This window comes from Phoenix dactylifera, chromosome 11 (genome assembly GCF_051530095.1).
Source record: "Phoenix dactylifera cultivar Ajwa chromosome 11, Ajwa_hap1_PhDact_Kaust_v1.1, whole genome shotgun sequence".
Lineage (NCBI taxonomy): Eukaryota > Viridiplantae > Streptophyta > Magnoliopsida > Arecales > Arecaceae > Phoenix > Phoenix dactylifera.
The window spans coordinates 3,851,471-3,875,942 of NC_143200.1; the positions used below are offsets into that span (position 1 = coordinate 3,851,471).

At 37.1% G+C, this 24,472-nt stretch overlaps 2 protein-coding genes and 2 non-coding genes across 6 annotated transcripts; 3 read left to right on the plus strand and 1 right to left on the minus strand.

Annotated features, from left to right (window-relative positions):
* Nucleotides 1-529: 529 nt before the first annotated feature.
* Nucleotides 530-690, plus strand: LOC113462955 (U1 spliceosomal RNA). The gene has a single exon (XR_003386369.4). It is a non-coding gene; the product is annotated as a U1 spliceosomal RNA (small nuclear RNA).
* Nucleotides 691-3,438: 2,748 nt separating this feature from the next.
* LOC113462956 (U1 spliceosomal RNA) lies at nucleotides 3,439-3,598 on the plus strand. Its single transcript, XR_003386370.3, has one exon. It is a non-coding gene; the product is annotated as a U1 spliceosomal RNA (small nuclear RNA).
* Nucleotides 3,599-5,867: 2,269 nt separating this feature from the next.
* On the minus strand, nucleotides 5,868-13,268 carry LOC103710591 (uncharacterized). Of its 2 annotated transcripts, none has more exons than XM_008796383.6 (6): nucleotides 12,993-13,268; nucleotides 9,738-9,805; nucleotides 9,360-9,613; nucleotides 7,356-7,430; nucleotides 7,212-7,274; nucleotides 5,868-6,147 (listed from the first exon to the last, which is right to left on the minus strand). In XM_008796383.6, exons 1-6 carry the CDS (start codon nucleotides 13,097-13,099, stop codon nucleotides 6,103-6,105), a joined length of 612 nt encoding a protein of 203 aa, XP_008794605.4. In that variant the 5' UTR covers nucleotides 13,100-13,268; the 3' UTR covers nucleotides 5,868-6,102. The 2 variants fall into 2 exon arrangements, with proteins under 2 accessions (XP_008794605.4, XP_008794603.4); XM_008796381.6 differs by having other exon boundaries at nucleotides 9,360-9,625.
* A 3,115-nt stretch (nucleotides 13,269-16,383) lies between these two features.
* Nucleotides 16,384-24,411, plus strand: LOC103710627 (uncharacterized). 2 transcript variants are annotated; one of them, XM_026806016.4, is made up of 9 exons: nucleotides 16,384-16,820; nucleotides 16,918-17,010; nucleotides 17,347-17,451; nucleotides 17,673-17,825; nucleotides 18,384-18,482; nucleotides 18,560-18,688; nucleotides 19,634-19,813; nucleotides 23,791-23,907; nucleotides 24,105-24,411. In XM_026806016.4, exons 1-9 carry the CDS (start codon nucleotides 16,515-16,517, stop codon nucleotides 24,267-24,269), a joined length of 1,347 nt encoding a protein of 448 aa, XP_026661817.4. In that variant the 5' UTR covers nucleotides 16,384-16,514; the 3' UTR covers nucleotides 24,270-24,411. The 2 variants fall into 2 exon arrangements, with proteins under 2 accessions (XP_026661817.4, XP_017699158.4); XM_017843669.5 differs by lacking the exons at nucleotides 23,791-23,907; nucleotides 24,105-24,411 and adding an exon at nucleotides 22,939-23,174.
* Nucleotides 24,412-24,472: the final 61 nt, after the last annotated feature.

The following is a 24,472-nucleotide window of genomic DNA, read 5'->3' on the forward strand; positions in this document are numbered from 1 at the left end:
CTCTTCTTAGCTCAAAAAAAAGAGAGTTAATATGCAAATACGTACGGCTGGAGATTGGGCTGTCTCCTAGTCTTAAGAATAAAAAAAAAAATACAATTCCCTTAGGCATTTTGGCTTGTGCATCTTTTGAAATTTGACTCATGCATTTATCTTGTCCTTTGTTATCTTTTATTCTTTTATTATTCTCCCGGGTTGATGAATGAATGTGGTTCATGCCTCATATAGTAACAATATTGAAAATTTTTCAAAACAAACTAATTCAACTGTTCGTGCATTGTAATGCGTTTCGTGGGCATAATCATCTGGTTTTTCGTTCTAACCAAGAAAAAGAAAAATTAAAAAATAAATAAATAAAACTGGTTAGAGAAATACTAGGAAAACTAGAGGTCAAATGTCAAAGGAACGTTAAGGTCATAGCAGGTAAAAAGCTCCGAATCTCCAGAGGTGATTTTAGTCCCACATCGGGTACAGATAAAACAGGTGAGGGCCGGGAGCTCGATTAAAGGAGACGGCCGTGGTACGTGGAACCATACTTACCTGGACGGGGTCTATGGGTGAACAAGAAGGCCCATGGCCTAGGTCAGGGGCCCATATTGCACTTGGTGGGAGCCCTGGCTTACCATCTCCCCAAAGCGGGAGAGTGGACGTCATAATTTGTGGTAGAGGGGGTACGCGTTCGCGCGGCCCCTGCCCAAATCTTAGTCCTTAAAATTTGCTGTGGATGGTTTTCTTTGAAGTACAGGTAGATTGCCGGCTCTTAGTTCTCAAAATTTGTTATCAATGTTTAAGTATAGGTTGATTAAGGGTTTGAGGGTATTGATAAAATATTATGTTTATGTGATGCATCTTTCTCCTTATTTTGTCTTTGTTCACTTTACACTTATTTTTATAGTTAAATTTTACTTTACGCATATTTTTAAAATTAAATTTTAAATTCCACATATTTGTTAATCTTTAGAAATCCAATTCACTCTTTTTTTTTTTTTTTGGGTTGCGTGACTAGACAATAATTTTTCTTATTCTTACAAACTTAAGGGTAATGGAATTTATAGCTTATTTTGAACCATCGTGATAACATGACCTAGCATCCAGTCCATGTATATGATTGCAAGAAGCATGTGCAAGATCGAGGAGGTTACTTTCCCCCTCTTTATTTTGTTTCTTTTTAATGCAAGTTCGTATTAGCAATAGATTTTCAAAGTTGGGCCAAATATTATTTAAAAGTAGTTATATGGATTTTAATAATATTACATCCAAGGTAGCACCATGCAACCATACACCTGGGGGAAATAATGAAGCTTAAGATGTGGAAGCAAAGGAGCCAAAAGCAATAATAATAGCTAAATTTGGTGATGTGGCTTGAATTTGACATACCTATCATTGGCCAACATGTGGTATAGTAGGGACAATTTTCAATAGGATTCTCATTTCCGAGTTAATCTAGATAAGGAAAGCCCAAAGATAGTCTTCTACTTAGACTTTGACACTAAAGAGTTCAACTTCGAAAGGATAAGTACTCTTCAACTATAGAAAGAGCTCAAAATTCTAGATATGCAAGAAATATAAGTTATTCTACAACATGCTCTATATATTCATCGGAGGCTTGGCTAATTGGCCTTCAAACACGGTTGCTTTTCATCCCCCCTAGGGTCAAATACAAGGATAATGGGATGGATGGATGGTCTCATGGACCAACCCTAACATGTTGTCACAACCAGCAAAAATTAATCCAATTGACCCTCTCACATCCTGATCAATTTCAGCATCTCCAAAGCTGCTGTGCCTCTGATCTTAAAGGTTCTTTACAATACAATGGGCTTAGCAATATTTCTAAAGCCACAATCAATCATTATCTGGGTACCCAAAAAACCCCCAAAAACTTCACTCATAATTTATTCTAATCATGGTCTTCTTTGTTTTCTTCTCACTTGGATCATATGCCAAGCAACATGCACTTGTGGAGAGAAATAGTTACCTGCCGAAAGCTAACACAGAATGTCTAATAAGTTATAAATTAGAATTTATATCATTTGAACAATGATTCAAACGAACAACTTAGCCTTTTTTTCCTTCACAATGAGGCCAGATAGACCACAAGTCGAAAATAGGAAGATTTTATACCATTTCCAATGCTTCAGTTGGTATCTTCTATATTTAAAGAATGATCAAGAAGACAATGGCGACACTCAGGCCAAAGACACAGTACAACCCTAGCAATGGTATGGAACAAAATACAATGCAAGTTATAGAGTTAGTGTTGAGCCTAAGAGATGGGCACAAATGGCCCCAGCAACAACAGGCTTCATGGAAGGCAATGATTCTTGAAGCATTGGGACATGCCATGTTGGATATGAGTGGTTGAATGACCAGAGAAGCTGCCACAACCAGTAAGAATCAAGTGCAGATATATCCCTGTATCTCTGATACCACGAGATAAGATAAAAACAATATGAAATTTTGGAAATATTGCAGCAAAAAGTAGGCAAGAGTAATTGACTAATGGCAGCTCGCTGCATGTGTGGCCACAATTAAAAATCCTGTAAACCATTTAAATTCTCTTCAATGGCGACCGCTATAGCTCGACCCACAATTGCGCACGGTTAAGTAAACACTTTAGGTATGATTTCTCTATGCTCTTCTCGCTCTCTTTCAAATTTTGACACTTTTCTCAAAATTTTTGTCTGTCTTAAATATTGGAGGTTTCCTTAGCGGACAAACTTATATGTAAGCATACTTCTCCTTCTTGTTTTCAGGTCGAATAGTCAATGCCAGGCCACCTTCTTTACCTAAGCATGGTCAGTCAATGCCAGACTTGGAGCTCAGATTTTTGGCGGCAGCGACAAGAATGAAGGGAAAAAAGGAATAATTTATGCAGTGCGAATGGCATCAGTTAATGGGAGTGAGTGACGAAACTTCAGTAGATGCTGTAATGCCGTTGTTTTTTCTTTTTTGAAAACGGATATTTCATACAATACGGATACGAATACATCTAATAGAGTTAAAAAATAAAATGCCCCGAAGTGCTCCGGGCTGCTACTCTCCTCAGACCATAGGGTACCTTCTGAGTGACTCGTAACATATACCGCCACCCAATTGGCCGCTCCATTGGCCTCACGATATACACGCAGTAATGCCGTTGTTTGACACACTATTTGAACGGGAAAGAGGAGTAGAGGAGATTTACTTGATCGGAAGATGAGAGCTTGGGTACCGGTGATGGATTGCTGACCGTCGGATTATTAATCCCTCTGTTATCACGTGTCATGCAGGCTCCCACAGTCGATGGTTGCTATTACTTGCCCGGCATGACACTCGTCCGTCACGCGTAGCAACTTCGTAGCCAATGATTAGCGCTCACTTTAGTCCCACATCGGGTACAGGGAAAACAGGTGAGGGCCGGGAGCTGAATTAAAGGAGACGGCCGTGGAACGTTGAACCATACTTACCTGGACGAGGTCGGTGGGTGAACAAAAAGGCCCATGGCCTAGGTCAGGGGCCCACATTGCACTTGGTGGGAGCCCTGGCTTACCATCTCCCCAAGAGGGAGAGTGGACGTCATAATTTGTGGTAGAGGGGGTACGCGTCCGCGCGGCCCCTGCCCAATGCCTAAATTTGAAAGTGTTTCATATCTTGTATGAATTGATTGTGGTGTGTGGCTTACTCTATGGTAATGTCCCAAACTTTAGAGGGTTTAATAGAAGACTCTTCAATATTTCTCATCATGGTTGGTAGGATTGTGATGGTCAAGGTTATCGTTTAATCCAGTCTTTTATGCTCATACACAGCACGTTGACTTGGATGATCATTTTATTCAAGAGTTAAGAATGGTGAAATTATTCCAGAATATTTTTTTTGAACAACTTGCAGATCTCTTCAGGAAAGAGTTGCCTCTTACTGTACGTCAGTGTCTTTGCAGCAAGCTTCTCATGGAGGAAGCTAGTGAGACCTGAGGGGGTTGGAAGGTCTTGTATAATTACTTGAGATGAATTTTATACGTTAGTATGATATGAGGTGGTATGGATGAATAATGCCTAAGGTAGAATTTACTCTGGCTGGTGCTTGGGTTGGGTTGCCTTTTCGTAGGGCTTGAATTAAATGAAATACAGAATTAATATTAACATATATATATATATTTATATTTGTTTTGTTTGATAAATACAAATACTAGATATTAGTTAGATATAAAAATTTATATCCATATTCATTTTATGCAGATATGAATAACATCAAATACTAATGGTGTAGATATAAATGCGGATATAACTTAGATAATTAAAATTTATGAATGTAGAATTAAAGATATCACTAGGTGGAAGATAAATCAAGTTAGTAGCACGTTAATATGATTATTTATTTTTTAAAAAAATTATGAGTGTTAGATAAAATTAAATAATATTACAAATAGATTAAGATATTAGGAAATGAAAGGAGTAGTTGTCTATCCGTATCCATATCCGTTTTTCTTTGATCGATATGGATGCAGATATGAATATTATTCTGATGCTTAAATTTTCATCCATAACCAGATAGAATCGAACACGAAAATGGATTCAGATGGATAATATCTGATCCACTTTCACCCATACCTTGTAATCATTTAGAGGATTTGCATCTTTTCCCTTTAGAGCCCAAGCGTTGCATGGACAAAAATGAAAAAAAAAATGAAGGTTGCCCATATTCCAATTGTGTATATGTCCAAACTTTAGTAATTAGGAGACCAAGCATCACTTTGCCGATAATGATGAAAAGGTCAAGAGTCCTCTGCAGTCCTGTTGAACATATGATCATTACTTTATACATGAAATAAGAATTTTTGATGCTTTTGGTGGAATATATTGACTGCAGCAGGCAGGCACTTAAGTTGGCATGCCTTGTTGCACGTCTTTTCCTGGAGCCCGGTCCAATTGGCCATGTATCCATATATGAATTTAAACTTTTTGATGCTACATTTCGCTGGTAAATTTTACCTAATGTTTATTATTTGTCACTGAACATAAAATATTTGATTATCATAGAAACAAGAGAATATTTCAATTATATTAAATTTTCTTGAGCAACTCTCCCAAGAAGAAGTCCTTTCACGAGGTCTGTAAACCTGGAGCTGTCTCAGGAGGATGCTGTTAACAGAGGGCTTGAACCATCAGATCAAATTTCCATTGGTTCTGCTTATTATTGAATTTGGTATCCAAATGTTTTCAACTTTTGGTGATTTTTCTGCATCTTCCTGAAAATATTCACCTCCAGCTGCATTGCTCCCAAATACTGATTGCCTTTAACCATGCTCAGCTTCTATGCCATATCTGAATGTCTGATCTTGACCACAGAACTAAACTGCAATCATCCTTTCACATTGGTGTTGCTTGCAATCAGATGAAGGGGTTTTCCTTTTTAAACAAAGAACTATAGAAGAAAAATCTTAGCTACATGGAGGCTTGAGTAGATGAATTTTCAACTCGGGGTATGCTATTGCTTACGCAGGCACCTGTAGCTGAGCGATTACAGTACAAAGCAAGGGTATACACATATATAAAATTGATTTGAACGAGTTCGCAGTTGGCAATTAGAGCAAGCTTGTGCCACAACTCACATTTCAGAATGGTGTACATGCCAAAAAGCAAGATTTTTACAGAATCAGAATGTCGATCAGACATCATAACACAAGCACTGGGGGGAGATTCAAGGTTGAACCTGAAAGGTGGCACCTCCACCATACTTCTCAAACTTGAAAAGAATTAAGATACAGGCTCAAAATGCCATCAGCATCAACCACCCATCAGGAAAATGATATTGTATGTATCAGATTGTGTGATGTGTATTTGTGTGAGTATGTGCGTGTGTTTGGGAGGGAGAGAGGCTTGAAAATACAGTTGACATGAAAATCTTCACCAGAATGCACCTATAAGATTTAGAATACAAATGAGCTTTGCACAAAATCTCATCATCAGGTATTGATGTAGAGTTAAAGAACATAAGTGCACAGGTCAGTGTGCAACCGACTCCACTGATAAAGGATTTGATCACATTCAAACCCAGTAATCATCAAAAGCTACTGGCAAGAACAGAATAAATAATTGCCTCGAACGGTTTTTCACCACCACACTTCTAGGCTCTAGAATCCAAGGCCAAAAGTATTTTTTTCCTAGGACCCTGAAACCAACCAAATGATAGTTTAGACGTCAAAAGACTGCATATAGCCTATGAATGTGAAATGCTAAAATAGTTTGCATCATTATGGAAAGTGAAGTGCAGCCAAATAAAATCTCATCATTTACATGTCCAACCAAAAATCACCGATGAGAGAGAATTAGGGCCTATTTGGTTGCAAGGAATCTATGGAAAAGAAAGAACTTCTACATGGAAAAAGAAAAGTTTTCCTGGAACCTAGAAATGTGTTTCCAAAAACTTTAAGTTGAAACAAGCATTTGGAAAGCTAGATATTCAAAGACAATAAGTTCTCCAGGATTTTCCTTGCAACCAAGCAGTCCCTTGGACGATGATTATTGAAAAACTATAGAAAAGCAAATGGGGCAAGCAAGTAGATCTTACATAAGTTTCTAAACAGCCATACAAAATAATCTGATAATTGCAGTACTCTTGCTTGAATTACAGTAATAGCACACTATTAAATGAGAACAATAAGCATGATAACATTTATTAGGGGTACAAACTGTTCTGTAAAGAGTTTATCACTCAATTCATACTTATTTTGCCGTTTCTTTTCTGTCATCTGCAGAAATAATTCATCTAATAATGTATATCATGACAAAATATCTTCAGGAATTTGTAGATGTTTGGGGCAAAGATAGAGCAAAAGTTATAAGAGTGCCCAGGTCTACTGATCAATTTGTTCATCTGGAGGGCATCGTTTTATCATGTAATAGAACTTAAAAAAAATTAGACGACTGTGGGGAGAAAAAGTTCAAAAAGAAGAAAAAACAATAATAACAACAGCCATGACACATTGAATGCAAAGACTGATAATAGAAACTGAGAAAAGTAAGAGCCATTGTAGATTAATTACAAAAAGTCGAATACATGTGAAAACAAGGACAAGGCTTGATTCTAGTAGATGCCCTTAAATGTATTCAGAATCCTGATAAAGCAAATCGAAACCAAATTTGCTTCCAAAAACAGAAAGTCCAGATGCACTTCATGCCAAAAATCTGCTTACTTTAAAAAGTTTCAAAAAAAGTCAGGAATTTCTGGTTTACCATTGGAATTCCTAAAGCCTTTAGATCTGCATCAGTCATATGCATAAGAGCTGTCATATCAACCTGCGCATGGAGAATTTAATTTGGAAAACCAGAAAGCACAAGAGGTCAATGATGGAAACTAATAATGCCTTGTGTACTGACCTCCTCTGCCTGGAATGTTATTGAATACTTCTCTAGACCGAGAGATCGCAATAAACTGTCCACTGACAACTCAGACTGCACAGATCAACAAATATATGAGGAGTACAGAAAATCACAAAAGCATTAGATAAGACAGGGACACAATTCTAGAAGAATCAGCATCATCATGCAGAGAGCCAAATAAAAACTGAAAAAAACAAAGCTCCTTTCACTATTGTGGCCCAGGGTTGGATTTCAGCAACAGCAAACAACCGAAAAAAAAAAACTACGATAATGTATAAGCAACACACCAAACTTCTACATTAGATCAACAGTAATTCATTTAGTAATACATTTCTTGCTGGATCTTATTGCACAACTAAAATTATATCCTCAGCAAACAACATGGAAATCAGTAAACCAACAGATAAAGGACTGCAAAAATATTTTTTTTCTAAGTTTGACAGTTCAAAATTATGGTTATCTGTTTTGTTTTCAAAGGCCTGAGTAGTAACTTCATATTACAGATATGTGCATGACACACAGCTTATCTGAACCCTCATGAGCAAGGAAAGCTGCTCATAATTGGGATGTAACAAAAGAAGACACTTTTCTCCAGCAATCTCCTTGACCTCATCAAATGTAGAGGAGAGTTAACAAGGTGGCCTCGATCATTTACCTAGGATATGATGCTAACAAGATGCCATCCACTAGTAAAGGCACTACATAACTGAACTCTTAATTCATCAAAGAAGTCCACAATATGACCAACCTTTTTTATTCAGACATTTACCAATCTTGAAAACAGCAAAAGTCGACATGCCTTCAACCTGATTTACATGATCCTGAAGGCCATTACATCCAATAACCAACTAACAACCAACACTAAAACCTTTCGCCAACACAAATCTGAAGATAAATCCAGCTATAATACTACAATGAAGGGCATTCACCAAAACCTTCAAATTTTACATCCCCCATAATAAAAGCCAACTTAGCCCTCCTTATAACTATAAATGGCAAGAATGTTTGATCTAAATACATCCAACGAATTATCAACTTTTAAGTACGAGAAAGCTCAGTTTCATTTGAGAAAGTGTTCAGGGTTGTGCAAATGTAATATTTCATTATTATGTACAAAATTATATAGGAAAAATTCTTCACAAAAGATTAGACAAATTACTTGGGCATTAGCCTACTACAGTATGTTTCCTCATTTGACTTAATTCCCTTACAATGTATAACATTCACACAGAAACATGTCTTTCAAGTTTCATGGTATTAAGACTCTCATTCTGGGCCATCTATAGATATTTGAGAGCTTTTTCCTAGAAGAACTACTCAACCATAGCCAGTCTCCTTATTTGGCTTGGATCACCATCACCTTGTTTCTCTGTCGATACCATTGGCATGATTTGTCATCACAAAATTGCATGAATCAAGTGACTAATTGTTGGATAATGGATGTCCAATATTTTAAATTACAACCAAACAATTGGAGTTTGGCTCATCTCCTTTTGGCTAGTCCATCACCACAGATGCATATGGTCATCAAAATCCTACAGCAGTATATGCCCTCATTTGACTTAGCGACCTAGCAAGGTATAACATTCGCACAGAAACATCTGTCAAGTTTCATGGTACTAGGTATAAGACCGTGATCTGGGCCACATTGAGAGCCTTTCCCCTGGAGAACCACTCATCCATAGCCAATCTTTTCATTTGGATTGGACCATTGTTGCCTTGCTTCCGTGCCAATACCATTGACATGATTTGTCAACACACAATTGCATGAATCAAGTGACTAATTGTTGGATAATGGACACCAATATTTTAAATTGGAACCAAACAATTGGATTGGCTGTCTCCTTTTGGCAAGTCCACCACCACTGGTGCCAGCCATGTGGTCATTAAAATCCAGAAATAACTGATGCAGTTTAATTCATGTAATGCTAAGAGATGAATGCATAGCTGCAGTAATGAAGCAGAATATATTCACTATAAGGAAATCAAAAGAACTTCCACCTTTTGCTTAGACTGCTTCTTAGAAGAAGCTGGGGCAGGGACTTTTTTAGTGTCCAGTACAGTTGCTTCAGCAGGGTTGGTTTTTTGAGCAGGTTTAACAATTTCAGAGACTGGCTTAGGTTTGGGCAGATGAGTACTGGTTGGCAGTGGGTTCATTGTGCCAGATAGCTTTTCACGAAGATCTCGTACTCCAGATCTCTTCCCACCTTGATAAACTTGCTGCATGTCTTTTTTCTGAAGCTTCAATCGAAGATCTTTGGCACCAACTTTTGCATTCATTAAGAATTCCAAGATTCAATTTAAAATAAAATTTGCCAAGAAATTAAGACATACTAAACAGAAGTCAAATCTGTATTTGTTTATTCACTATGTTCATACTTGAAACTTGAGGTCCTTCATCATCCTTGTAAAGATCATGTTTCCATCTGTCATCAGTTTGGCGTTGCCTGCAGAGCAACCTCAAAGATCAGTTAAACAAAGACAAGTGATTCCAACGGTATTATATCTCCAGTGATATTTGCTGGAAACAAAATAGTATTCAATGCACTAGATATAACCAATATTTTTTGCTCTTCATGCCAAAATAATCTGATGCTAGGTGAATAGGTCATCTTTATAGCTCAAAATAAACATGCCAACCACAAGTGATCTTTACTTTTAACACTTTCTCGGCTTATTTTATGCAACCAGCTGTACGAAATACATGTCCACCTATGGTTTGGCCTTTAAAAAGTTGCAACTAGAGACTGGGTTAACCTTGTGACTGGTTAGTGGGTAGAATAAGATAGCCAACAACCTTCCTTTACGCTTTTGTATGAGCCAAATTTTCAGTTTTCTAATATGTCATTTCATCCATGCTTTTTTTGACCTTACTTTCCCACCTTGTCAGTATATGATTCTTACAAAAAGCCTCAGATGAAATAATAACATTTCAAATAAGCCCTTGTGTTTTATTATTTAATAAAATACACCTACAAACCCAGAAATTTCAACAATACTACTTTTGACATTTATAAATCTGGACTTTACACTAAAGAAAGAAAAAGAATTAATAGATCGAAAAATGCCTTTTTTTAATATTCACCTTCTAAATTTAAAATCTTTTTTTTTAACAATCTGATGTCAGTACCAGTATTGAAGTTTGAGTTTACAAATGACCTCATACTTTTTTGTTTTTTTTTCCCAAGATCCTCAGATGATATGCAAACTTGCTTATTGCACTGGTCTTCTAAATTGTTCTTCCAACATCTGAAGAATTAATCCTAAAACAATAGCTTTTACAGTTAATTTTTAACACGCAAAATCTTCTTCCACAATTTAGGTATCTGAGGGTACCAAGTTTGATAAGGATGTTTTCCCTCTTATTACAATGAGCTAAATCTTGACTTCGTGTTGTAAGATTACACATTTAAGACTATCACTAGGGCATCATCTATGAGATAATCAAAATAAAGCATCAAACAAATTGCTGAAAACTCCTGGCAACGAAGCACTATATAAATCTGCATCCATATGCATGAATCATGCTAAACAAGTTTTACCATTCAGATTTTCCTAACAAATCTCTAGCTTTTGTTGCTTAAAACCAAACAATCATCATCCTGAGCAATTAATAAGTTGGAGTTCTGGGCAAGACCAAAAGGAAAAGGTATCAATTTTAAAAGTGACAAGTCAGTTGCCTTTCTGAAGGTATCATTCATGACATGCACATCACATTAGTCATCTTTTACATGTTCATATTTTGAGATCATATTTTGAGCTTTGCACCACTTCTTTTACATGATTCATTAAGTTGTCGATCTGAACCTTAGATGTGGTCCAACAACGGGTTAGCACAAATAGTAATGTAAAAAATTGATAACAACATCAAAAAAATTGAAACCTTTATAGCCCATATATGAAACCTGAAATATGATATCAAAGCAACATAATAAGATTCCAAACTGGTAGACAAGCTCATATCCTGACAATAATGCAAATAAGACAAACGTAAAAATCTGAAGAGCTATTTCTGATCAAGTATAATAAAATTAGGTGCATGAATGATTAATAATGGTCAAAGATAATCAATCAGTCCTAATATGACCAATAACGGCTAACAAATGTTTATCCTTCAATGTTTGCTTAAGAAGCCCAAAAATGGACAAAATAGCCAACTGTCGTTAAACTGGGTCAGCCGTGTTAACCCATAATAAACAAAATTATTAATGAGGTTTAATCAGAAGAGGGCAAGCATAGGTCATATAATCTGGTTCTCATGTATAAATAGAAGCATAATGCTAGTATAGTCTCTTATTGCTCCCTTTCTTAAATAGAACTGTACAAGATGTTAGATTGTGGAGCACAAGAAGAATTACATATCATCCAAATGGAATTAAATATCATATATGTGGCTTTTTTGAGCTAGATTTCTGCATTGATAAAGCAACTAATGCCTTCGAAGTGGACGTATCCTCATCTTCAAGACTGTGGAACAGTAGATGAGTTTCACATCATCTGGGCAACTTTTTATGTGAATCAAACCCACCCAACTATATTGTTGCACTAGATGAGCTGCACTGTAGCTGGGCAACTTTTTTTAGGGCAAGATTTTTATGTTAGTAAATTATTTCTCAAAATGGACTTAATGCTTTTAAAGTGGCTATATACTCACCCTCCTAAGATAAGAGCTTTCCCACAAGATTTAGCTATACTAAAAAGGTTTTTTACTGCAGCTGCTTCGGCATGAAACCTAACAGAACAGTAACTGAGGGTTGAAATAATTTAAACCGCAAGCAAACTCTGAGTACCCAGTAAATATGCTTAACAACCCAGTAGGCCCTGCTGAACTGCAATGACATGAACCAAAGAAAACACGGCTTAATTGTTATTTCAACTGCAACAACCCCAGCAGGCTTCCCATTTGTGGTTAATCAAACATTCAGTCTTCATGCTCAAAAACTTTTGGCGGTTAGCGCCCCCCCCCCCCCCCCCCCCCCCCCCCAAACCAAAACCCCAAACCCCAAACTAATGCAAATACTCATTCTGCAACATAATAAACCAACGAAAAATCTAACCAAAACCCTAAATTTGTTGATCAACACCTGATACCAACTAAAAACCTGCTAATTGGAAACTTATTTACAAATTACAGGAAGCAGCAACCTGCTAGCAAAAAAAATTAAACTTATTTATCTAACAAACATAAGACCAATATTGAACAACTGCTTATCTAGAACAATGCATTTAGAAAGGACAAAAAAGCCTATTTGAACAAAACCTAGCTTCCTCGTCATAGATATCGGCAACCACATTGGTTTGCCTAACTGGCCGTAATGTAAAAGAGTCATCCAACAAGCCAAACCTTATTAAAACAAAACTGTAGCCTGACTAAGTATATAGCAGTGCACGGCTATGCGCAGTTTTTCTAAAACCTAACAGGCCAAAGCATCAACTTTCTTGAATTAAAAAAATAATTGAAGCACGGAAGAACCCATTTGTTACTGCCTAACAGAGCAACCGAACTAAAAAAACCCTAATTTTCCCAATCTCGACCAGAAATCAAGATACCTACGAGCCAATTAACATTGTTTACACCGATTTAGGAACAAGAACAGAAGCATTCCAACCGGATTGAGAGAAGGAAAATCGAACCTTTTCCCGGTGGCGTATCTGGTCCGGCCGACATCGTCGGCCAGGCCGCCATTGAGGCGCTCCTGGATCGATCTCTTCGTCCCGGAAGCCTCCCGATCCGCGTACATCTTGGCTTGCTCTCCCGGCGAAGCGCCGAGGGCCCGGAGACGCGATTGCAGAGCTAGGGTTCGAAGGAGCGCAACGGGCGAAGAGTGGCCGATCGAATGGAGCCTCGGAGGGGAGAGAAAAGGGATAAATGGAAATGATTTGAGCGTTTTGGGGTTTCGTTACGCCTCTTCCAGTCCGCTACCAATTAGTTAATATTTGTTAAGCGATGCTTTCATCTCACTGTCATCATTTGATGGTCACATAATAATTTTAGGACTAAAATAGCCTTGACTAAGAAGTGTCCCAGGCCTTTGTCCCTCGATTCATATCGATGATGCCTCGGCCCTGCGAAACAGTGTACGAATCTCGTCGAAGGGCTTCGCTGGCTTAACCCTCGGGTCTCCTTAGTTGCAACCTTGCCATGACAACGGTGCAGTCCAATGGCCCATCGACCTACTGGACGTCTGAGTTCTAGCTCGATGATATCATCGCAATGCTCTTCATTGATGCTCTGATAGGAAGCTAATCCAGCTTGTGAAGGCATGCTCGGACCTGATCCATTTGACCGGCCCGACTAGGCTTGGCCCAACCGCTGGCCTGTGAGTGCTACGTGCATGACCAGCAATAAAAGACCGCTAGTGAGAGTCTTCTTTTTCTCTGAACACTCTAGCTAGAATTGGAGTCCTAGGGTTGCTGGACTCGAGCAGAACCCTAGGGCTCCACCATAAAACGACCTCTCCTATCCTCTTTGATCCTCCACTAACGATCATCGTGCCTCTTTCTTTCTCTTTTCTCTCTTTGAAATCAACGCATCTATCACTGTGCCTGCTGGAAATTAGGACCGGAGAGCTTGCCAGAGCTAGGTAAGGCCTCGATCCTCCTCTCTTTGTATTCTCTTCTTTCCATGGCCTTGAATCACCGCTGTCGGCTAAGAAATTCGCTGAAATTGGTTGTGAACGAAGCCTTATGCCGTCCCCTATTTTTAGATCTTTCTTCCCCTTTTTTCAACTATTGGCACTGCCGCCTCCTGATGTCGGACCGAGTCCCTTGGCCTTCCTACAACCCTTTCGGCGCAACGATGGCTTTCAGTGATTGGCTAATGCCCAAAAAAATGGAAAAACTCCTATCCCCTATTTTTTCGAGCTTTCCCCTTTTTTTCCTCACTGGTTGGTTGCCGTCGTTGGCTACCCTTTGCCGCCCGCCATTACTGTATGTTGTCGCCACCTTCAGCCTTCCCTCTTCACTTTCTACGAAGGATGCAATGACTCTCTTTTTCTTATTTTCTTCTTCTTTCTCTTTCTCTTTCTAAACAGACCCTTGCACCCTAATAAAGGGTCCCATCTTTTTGTCCTATGGACCTAAGTTGATCCTAGCAAAGAGTCCTTGACCATTCTGGTACCCAGGCAGCCTGTTGAACCAATCACCCGGCTCTATTGTGTATCTTTAAAATCCATTATTAACGAATCCTGTCGAATGATTGTAGCCTTGATCGAGTCTGTGCTTTATGATTCATTGATCAAGCCGCTTAGACCTCTTCCATCTGGAATCGTTGGATGTCATCGTCCAACCAATCGTCCCTTATTTCTTGTTATTTAAAATTTTATTCAAGTCATTAAATACAAATTAATTTTGCTTTTAATGTTTTAAATAGATTTAGTATATTTGCCTAGTAAAGTTTCAAAGTATAAGGTAAAAGAGATAGGTAACGCTAATGCTCCTTACTAGTTTTGAATTACCAGTTGCTTAAAATTTTATAAAATATAAAATAAAATATTTGACATTGATGGTTCTATATTTTCTTGAATAAGGCTAAGCATATGATATCATGCAAATCATGTATTGTCATGCAAAGTATGGTTTTATTAATATTTCTATATTAATGACTTGTTTGTGAACTACAAACTTTATATTTATGAAATTTATATTTTTGTTATAAAAAGGTTATTTGCATAATTGTTTCACTATTAATAGTTTACTTATGGATTCTTAACTCTATCAAGCCATTTAATATTTTTCAACTTATTTATTTAATTATGATATAAGAACATATATTTTAAGAAAATATGATTTAAGAAATATGGCTATGGGCTCTCAAATAGTTATGTACGGCCCTTGCCGGCCAGTTATCCTATTTAGTATATAGCCTTTGCTAGCGGGTTACAATAGCTTGACATATGGCCTTGCCAACAGGTTATAGTAGTTGGCATAATATTAATTACAATCCTATCACGAGCATAAGGTGACCTTAGTATTTAGCACACAAATTAATGAATAAGAAAAGCAGGTGACGAACAAAAAGAAGGTTATGTACACAAATTATAGGATCTCCATATTTATAATTGGACTTACTTCTTATTAATAATATTTAAGTTTATTGATAGTCTGTTAAGATTATAGGCTATACTTATTAGTATATGATTCCGTAGTCAGTGGGAGTATAACTCATATGCAACTATTATATGAAACAGTTTTGTATACTTGTAATGATTTGAATCCATTACATTTAAGCAAGAATTTTCAAAATTTAATTATATTTCATGGCGGATGTCGAGGTCGATTAAGTTGTTATAAATAAGATATATTCTCTTAAAATAAGAATTAAAGTATTGATCTTCTTATTAAGGTGTTCGTATGCTTATAAAGTGAAATACCAATCATACAAGTACCTAATTGAGCAATATAAGAATACTTTATCTATAGCAATAAAAATATGTTTCATGCTCAAGAATAAAATATGGTTGATTTGAGAAAAGATCAAAGTTAAGACTACTAAAGTTATTTCAAGAGATTTTAGTATATATGCTCAAAACACTAATATTTGTTTTAAGGTTCATATTGTGATCTGTATGAAACAAGTCAACATTAAAGTATTTCTAGTTGATTGGTTGTAGAATATAGATTGAATTCTATATACTTGAGGTTGGTGCATAAGCATTGGATTATGGGTTATTAATGTTTAATATTCTAATCTGAATGAAAGTGAAACCATGGAGTCATGGACCCAGTCCTTTGACACTCTTAGTTGGATGCTCCTAAAACTTTCCACTTGATGGGAGGGAGGTCCCTCTGCTGGCTTATAACAATGATTAATAAAATTATTTAAACTTTCAATGGCAAGGTTTTCCAAGCTCCAAAAGGACCAAAACCCTCTCATTTCCACCACAACCATTTGATCCCAGGAGATCCACCACGTTGCAAAGCTGTTCCTTGGAAACAGCGGACAGTTCCATCAGCAAACAAATGCACGCCACGTAGCACAAGCGAATCCTTCTCTCCTCATAAATTCGTAAAATAAAGTTTTTAAATTGACCTTCCCCGGCCGACTGGATCTCGCGCTCTGAGCTTTGGGAGAAAGAAGCGAAAGAGATCTCTAGAGATCTCCGATGGCCGAAACGCGACGAAACGGCTGAGGGAATCGGGAAACAGGAAGCGGAGATGGCGCACAAGGGAATACCAGACTGGCTTAATAGCTCGATCTGGTCCTCGAATCCCACCTCGTATTCCGGCGATCGTTTCCGCGTGCCCTCCCCCAAGGCCTCGACCGAAACCCTAAAGCCCGAGGCCCCAATCCGAGCTCCGGTCCCTGAGGCCCCACCTACTCGCCGATCTCCGCAGCGGCCGCCGCGTCCGCAGCCGGCGGAGACCCAGAAGCCGGAGGCGGCGCCCCCGGCCGGCGACCCGAGCCCCTCCTCGCGATTCTCGCCGGAAGAGGTCTCCCGCCAGTCCCAGCTCCTGGACGAGGTCAGGGTCTTGGCTAATTTGATCTCTTTTTTGTCCGATTTTTCTGATTGCTTGCTTAAATTTGGAGTTGGTTGGTTAATATGTTGACAATGATCAGCTATCGAAGAAGGTTATAAATATTGAAGAAGTGCGGAGATTGGCTTCGCAAGGTATTCCGGATGGGGCTGGGATTCGTTCGATGGTTTGGAAGGTGTTTATTTGATATCCATTTTGTGCCCTATTTGTAGTTTTTTATGCCTGTAAACATGAATCTTACAGCTCACTTTGCTAATTTGTTACTGTATTTCACTGGAAACACAAATTTTCGTTGAATTTATTATTGTTATTTTCCTAGCTAATTTGTGATGAAAACTGTAATTATTGTTGCATTTCTTGTTTTATTTTAATAAGGTACAATGCTAAACTGTCATTTTTTTCGTTGAAATTTTGTTTTGAGATCAATTATAAGCTAATAAATTTTGGTTCTTTAGTTTGTTGCTCATTTTGCTGACATTGGAGTGATGTTGGTGTCTTGGTGGTGTGGCAGCTTCTCTTGTGTTATTTGCCGAATGATCATGGATTATGGGCACAAGAGTTGGAGAAGAAGCGGTCGCAGTATGAGGCTTTTAAAGATGAGTTTTTAGTGAATCCTGTGAGTTTGTCGATGACTTCATTTTTTATGAGAACGGCTGAGAATATTTTCCTTCGAGGAAAATTTATGAAATCTTATCATAGAAACTATTTGATTTTCAAATGTTAGGCATTTAAAACTGAAGGAATTAAAGAATCATGGTTATTAGTGTGTACATTTTTCAACTTGTATGTTATTGTTGGGCCATTCTGTGGTTTCTGAAAGTTTCTGTTGCTAGTCAGTCAGAAGTGACAAGGAGGTTGGAGGAATCTGCTGGCCCCAAATATGAAGAGTCGGAAGGTGGAAATAGTGGTTTGCTCTCGAGATCAGAGATAACTCATGGAGAGCACCCGCTGAGCCTTGGAAGAACTAGTGTCTGGAATCAATTTTTCCAGGTACTGCTTCGACATTAAGTAGAACACGTAGGTCATGTAAAAACTCTGTACAAATTTGTTTGGAGAACATCTCTGCACTACACCTTGTAAGATCTAACATAGGTTATAGTTGAGTGTTGTGTTCTTGTTGTCATCCATTCTGTGCTTGTCCGAGACACATAAATAAAGTTATGGAGTAGTTCGATTTAAATGCAAGATTTCCATATTTTATTACTGCACAAGTTTTATTTCACAATGAGACCCAGGTTATGACTGCTCTAAAGATATCTTCTATATGACCTTATTTTTTTTTGAAAAGCTTTCTATTTACATCAACCTGTGTTTGTGGACAGTGATAACCTGGATATATTGTCTTGATGCTTATCTCTGCATTTTGCTCCTATTTTCACATTAGGATGTTAACCACATACCCAATTTATGACTGGATAAAGTTAGGATATTCTAAAATTAAGCACTTCCAGCTGTTCTATCTTTTTCATAGTCTCTCTGTCTCTACCAAATGTGGGTTGTATATTGATGCTTTCACATACTCAAATGTGTAAACTGTATCCTTTGCAGGATACAGAGATTATAGAGCAGATTGATCGAGATGTAAGGCGTACTCATCCTGACATGCACTTTTTCTCTGGGGACTCATCTTTTGCAAAGTCTAATCAGGTGATTCTATTTCCTATATCAACCAATCATTTTAGTGCACTTCATTGAACTGATTATAGTGTTTTGCTCATTTTCAGGAAGCCTTAAGGCGCATACTTATCATCTTTGCAAAGTTAAATCCAGGAATAAGATATGTACAAGGGATGAATGAAGTTTTGGCACCTCTTTTGTATGTCTTTCGGAATGATCCAGATGAGAATAATGCTGTACGGTTTTGAATATTTTTCAACTGATTAGATTTTGTATCATATCTGTTTCACATTTTGGAATTGGATCTCTTATGCGTCATACCTAATTTCTGATGACTTTTAAAAAATGATTAGATTTTGTATCATATCTGTTTCACATTTTGGAATTAGATCTTTTATGCGTCATACCTAATTTCTGATGACTTTTAAAAAATTATTATTACATATTTATGAAGTTTTCAGCGATTCGTTGTATAGGTTTTTTTCTTTGTCGAATTAGATGACAATCTACTTATAATTTTATATTAAGATTTATTCTTGGAAGAAAAGATTACAATTTCTAGTTAAGAATCTGCAGGATCTTCGGATTTTTACTTAGAATCAAAATCCACCCAAAGAGGCTCCTAAATATTTTATTTTTGGTTTCTTTGACATTTGCTTCCATTTTGATGGAGGCATCTGTTTGTTGTAGAGGGTGGTAACCAGATAAGCTGTGGTGTCTCTTAAAATGTAAGGATCAGTCTGTGGAGTTAAGCTGCAAATTATTGAACAGATTAAAGTTGTCCGAATAATCTGAATTTATGAAATTGCTAATTATTATGTTCTTTCCTTGTGTAGTCTCTTCATATAAGATTTTATAATTCTTTGATCAATGCTGAAAATGTATTATTACCATTACTGACCCTAGACAATTTTATGTTGAACTATACAAAATTGATGACAAAAGAATTACTTGTAAACACTTATCCCTTTTCTTTCTTTATTTTTCCAAGCAGGATTGTATGGTTGTGGGTTGTAAAAAGAGTAGGATATGTTCTAAGGCCCCATTTGGTCTGTGAAATTTTACTCTGGAAACATCATTGTTGTTTTGTGCTTTATTCCTATCTCATGGCTCTAGAGCATTATCTGGGTGTTCTTTTTCCTTTTTTGAATTCTTTACCATTTTGCCATTTTGACTTGTAGGTCTGTGCTGAAGCAGATGCATTCTTTTGTTTTGTTGAGTTATTAAGCGAATTCAGGGACAATTTCTGCCAGAAACTTGACAATAGCGTTGTTGGAATTCGTGCTACAATTACTAAATTGTCAGAGCTTCTAAAGAAACATGATGGAGAGCTTTGGCGTCATTTGGAGATCACAACAAAAGTAAGAAATAAAGAAATTCTGAGAATTTTTTTCATTAACTAATTGAGTTCTATTGCTTATATTGGAACAACCTTGTTGAATTTTTTCTTTCTCAAATTATGTTATACTCTGATAGTTCTGTTGCCCATTCTCCTGTATCATGTAGCAATTTCTTTATGATATAATTATGGTAAATAGCACAACATGGCGCATGCGTGTTGTACACAAGCCTGATCAGATAAATTACTTTCTAAACCTGAATGCTGCAGAAGTTAATGTGATCATGTGGCTATCAATTCTTTATTAATTTTTCATACAGAATATGTTTAAGCATCAGGTCGTTTGTACTAGTTGTTATCTGGTTCTTCTTTAAGTTTTTCTTTTTTCCTGTCCATATTAGTTGATGAGGAAGCCCAGAAAATTTGATGGTTATGTGATATTTGAAAGTTATACAAATGATTAAGTTATGTACATAAAGAAATATCTGTTATCAACTTCCCTATAATAATTCCTGAAGCTGTAATAAAGTTAATCTGTTATTTAACAAGTAACGATTGCCACATGAGGCTATTCCAGTCATTTGGCCATCAAGGTCTTCATTTTGGCAAAAGTTCTCTCTGAAGCTGCCATTCTGCTGTGGAGCAAACAATAGTTGCTGGTACAGTGCCTATTCTCTGTTTTCTGTGTCCACATGATTGGTCAGCATTGTCGTTTCCCAATTCTTTTGACTGAAAATCATCTGAGTTAGAGGAGTTGTGAGGAGGGATAAAAAAAATATATATGGGCTTGGTTGAAGGATTTAACATTAGGATCTGGAAACAATCAAAATGAAATTATTGGGAGAATAATTGGTACACAGCATTCTGAAAAATCCATCAAAAACTTACTCGTTTAGGGGTGAAGGGAGGAAATGAAATATTTATTTTTCTTTGCTTTAACCTATATCTGCCCCACCTGTCCCTTCAAGTATCTTGTGTTTGTTCTTTTCCCATCATAAAGACAATGCACAAAGGGCTGGGTCATAAAACTAAACAGAAGACTGCATCTTTTCCTTCAAGTGGTCGCACTATATAAAGGGCAGAAGTTTTTTTGTTAGTTGGTGGCTTCTGAGAGGATGTTGAGCCTCAAGAAGTGATCGTTGTTAAAGGCACAAGCAAAAAAAGGATCTTACCTCATTTTGGCACTGGCCTATGAAGGACACAAAGATTCAACTATTATCATATGATTTGTACCTAGATCTAGATGAGAGTTTATTCGACAAGTGGAGAAAGGCTAAATTCAGTATATGAAAATGGAATCATGGATTTCAAATTCACATATTGTGATGATCTCTCTAAAGTAGCTCATTTCTAAAGTATAAAAATTCTTTACTTTTGTTTAGGATGAATAATTTGCAAAATCCTGTGATCATCTATCAGAATCTCTTAACATAAAGCTGATGATGGCTTTTTGCTTAATCTGGACATATGCAGGGTAACAAACTGGTCTTGATGTCAATCATCATTACCATTAAATTTTATTGCATAATACTTGCAGTGCTGTAGTCTCACCTCTATCATATAACCATCTTAACATGGGGGGGGGGGGGGGGGGGGGGCAGTTGCGCATTGGCTAAATCTTATCTTGATATTTGTAATTCTGAATTACTGAGGTGCAGTATGTGTCTAAAATAGCACTTTGATAGCATTTGTAATTAGGGTTGCATAGAATTTAAGCTGTAGATGAAACATGGCTCATCTAAATAACAGGTTTGTTCAAGCTTCTTCGTTTAGATAATGAGCTGCACTTATAAACATGGTTCGTAAATGATCCGAGCTTGAAGATTTGCTAGCTTACAGATATTACTGGAAGCCTTAAGATTTCTGGTTGAGAATCATCTTTTCTCTCATGATTCATGAGCCAAGATTGAAAATCTATGATTGAGATCCACCTGAGGTTGGTCCAAACTTGAATAGCATGTTCATATGAGGGAGCCAAGTCCAAACAGCCTGAAGATCAGCTCAGCTCCCCTAGCTGTAATATGCCTTCAGTTATGTTTATTGAAGCCATTAGGACCATGTTTGGTCATCAGTTATGTTAAAATTAAATTTCTTAAAATTGTTTTATACATTTTTAGGACAACTTCTTGTTGAGAAGCTTTAATTATGAATTTTAGCTGATAAAGTATTTCATAAAAAGAGAAAATCAGGTTTTCTGAGGGGCCTGTTGTTTCACTTTTTTCCCTTAGAACTCAGATCTCTCTCCACTTCTGTTCCATTTTTGCCCTTTTTTGTTCGGTTGTAACAACCATCAATTCAAGGTGGGAGCCAACAGAAAGCAGTCATCTCCTCTTCTCTCATTTCTCCTTCTCTGAAAATGTCATACTTTTTATGTGAAAAGTTTAGTTTTTCTAATGTATTTTGTGGATTTTGTTTAAATTACTACCAAGGTGGTTCTCTTTAATGTGCTGTATAAAGATCAAATATACATGGTCTAGCTAGGTGCGAATTTATATGCTTGTAGATATGCTAATTTCAGACCTTTTGGGTTGCAAAGGATGATTTTGGGGTATTCTGCTTTCATGCCACTAAATATTATTGTAGGTCTGCTGAAATTTAGATCATTTGTTGGGCCATAGATAATGATTTTTGGGTTGTTCAGTGGGGTTTATGAGATCTTTGCCTGGCTTGTCCTGCTACCATGCTTCACTTGATGTAATTTCCATTTTGTTTACTCATTGAAATTGTCTATATAGATCTGGATTCATGAAATTTCTCTTTCGAAAAAAGGGAAAAATGCACCATCTCTTATCTTGTATTTTTTTGCTTCCTTTCACAACAATCTTGTGTTGATTTTAAATGATTATTAAAGCCATTTGGATTGTTCTTACATAAATTTGTTGAAAATAAGCACACTTTAGTGATTAGGACCACAAAATTTACAATCAGAAATCTTCGACGAAACAACTTTTTACAATAACCATTTTACGGTAACCATTTTTAGAATTACCATTTTAGTGATTATAACCCCAACCATTTCTGTACAACTTAATTTTATGATGCGTTGCCAAACAAAATCTCAAGTACAGTTTTTTATTTTATCAAAATCTGTATTTATAGAATTAGGTTTTATTTTTGAGAAATAAAATTTAGGCTTCGTGAAAACAGCTTTTACCAGCAATGAACAGCACCCAAGGTACATCCCAGAGATTTATGATATTTGATGGATTTAAAGGATCAAACTGCAAGTTGAATGCGGAAAAGATCATTGTAAAGCCATAATGATCAATCCAAATTATAGAGAAGGTAGGTCCATGCAGCATGTCACTGGGGTAGTTAATGCTGAGTTATCTTTTGTTTGGATTTATGTGTTTGATATTGTATGGTATGATATCTATAACTGTCTGACATGAACCTGATTTTCAACAATTTAAAGCTTGAAGAGATCACATGCATAATAAGGTTGTATTTAGGAATTTGGCCTACTCATTTGTCTTTTGTTTTAGTCTGCTGCAATTGTAAGTATGCGTGTAGGAGGACTTTGACAACTGGTACCTTCCCTCAGGAAATGCAGTACCCATTTCTCACATTAATGGAGTAGGCTATTATCATAGTATAGACTTGCTACCTCTGTACATATTAGAATGCAGACTCAGCTGAGTGAGGCATTCCCCTATCTATTGTTCTGGCTTTTTTACTGTCTCTTGCTTAAAGATAGTTCTTCTTGTCTATCATTTCCTTTGTTTCTTGAGTGATAGTCTATTCTCATGCATAATGCCTTAAAAATTTATCATTTTGTGCATCTGTCCTGGAAACCATCTTGCATTAAGAGTTGATGCTGTTGAATCTGCTGCTAATTTACCTTTCTCAACAATTCCATGTTAAGATTCTAGGAAAGTGCTATAATATTTATTACTTCTTGAGCTGCTGCCCTCCACTTTGAATATGACTAGATCTCTACTTTGGTTGTTCCATTACTAGTCATCTTGCAAGCTAAGGACATATATATGGACCCTGCAGGTCAATCCCCAATTCTATGCATTTAGGTGGATTACTCTACTATTGACACAAGAATTCAATTTTGCTGATAGCCTTCACATCTGGGACACACTATTAAGCGATGCTGAAGGCCCTCAGGTAATAAGTGTCTTGGCATCAAGGACTTATTCTGTATAATTTGTATACCTGACCATATTAAGAACACACACACACACACACACACACACACTCTCTCTCTCTCTCTCTCCCCCCCCCCCCCCCCCCCCCTCTTGAGAGGGGGAAATTTACAAATTCACTTTTCAAAGATAATAGAAGAAAAATACTTATTGATGCAGGAAACATTACTTCGAATATGCTGTGCCATGCTGATCCTGGTTAGAAGACGTCTCTTGGCAGGAGACTTCACTTCCAATCTCAAACTATTGCAGAAATATCCATCTACAAACATCAGTCATCTCCTCTATGTTGCTAACAAGTTGCGTGGTCCATCGGCTGGTTAACTTCCATATGGGTGTCCTTTAAACATTCATGCGATTGTACACCTGTTGAACAATGTAAATGCTTGATCAAGTTTGGAGTAGCAGCAAACAGTTGTATTCTTTTAAGTGCATTTCAATGCAGGCTATCCTCTCCTTTTCATCATTCCTTTGTTACAGTGTGATGCGCTTTCACATATGAAAGAGAGAATCTAACTCAAGTTGTC

Excerpts from the sequence above, each read along its gene's own strand:
- LOC103710627 (XM_026806016.4), top strand. The coding sequence starts at position 16,515 with ATGGCGCACAAGGGAATACCAGACTGGCTTAATAGCTCGATCTGGTCC. Across the intron at positions 17,011-17,346 it reads TTCGTTCGATGGTTTGGAAG|CTTCTCTTGTGTTATTTGCC; the intron begins GTGTTTATTTGA and ends GTGGTGTGGCAG. Across the intron at positions 19,814-23,790 it reads ATTTGGAGATCACAACAAAA|GTCAATCCCCAATTCTATGC; the intron begins GTAAGAAATAAA and ends TGGACCCTGCAG.
- LOC103710591 (XM_008796381.6), bottom strand. The coding sequence starts at position 13,099 with ATGTACGCGGATCGGGAGGCTTCCGGGACGAAGAGATCGATCCAGGAG. Across the intron at positions 9,626-9,737 it reads TGAAGGACCTCAAGTTTCAA|TTGGTGCCAAAGATCTTCGA; the intron begins GTATGAACATAG and ends TGAATGCAAAAG. Across the intron at positions 7,431-9,359 it reads AGAAGCAGTCTAAGCAAAAG|TCTGAGTTGTCAGTGGACAG; the intron begins GTGGAAGTTCTT and ends TGATCTGTGCAG.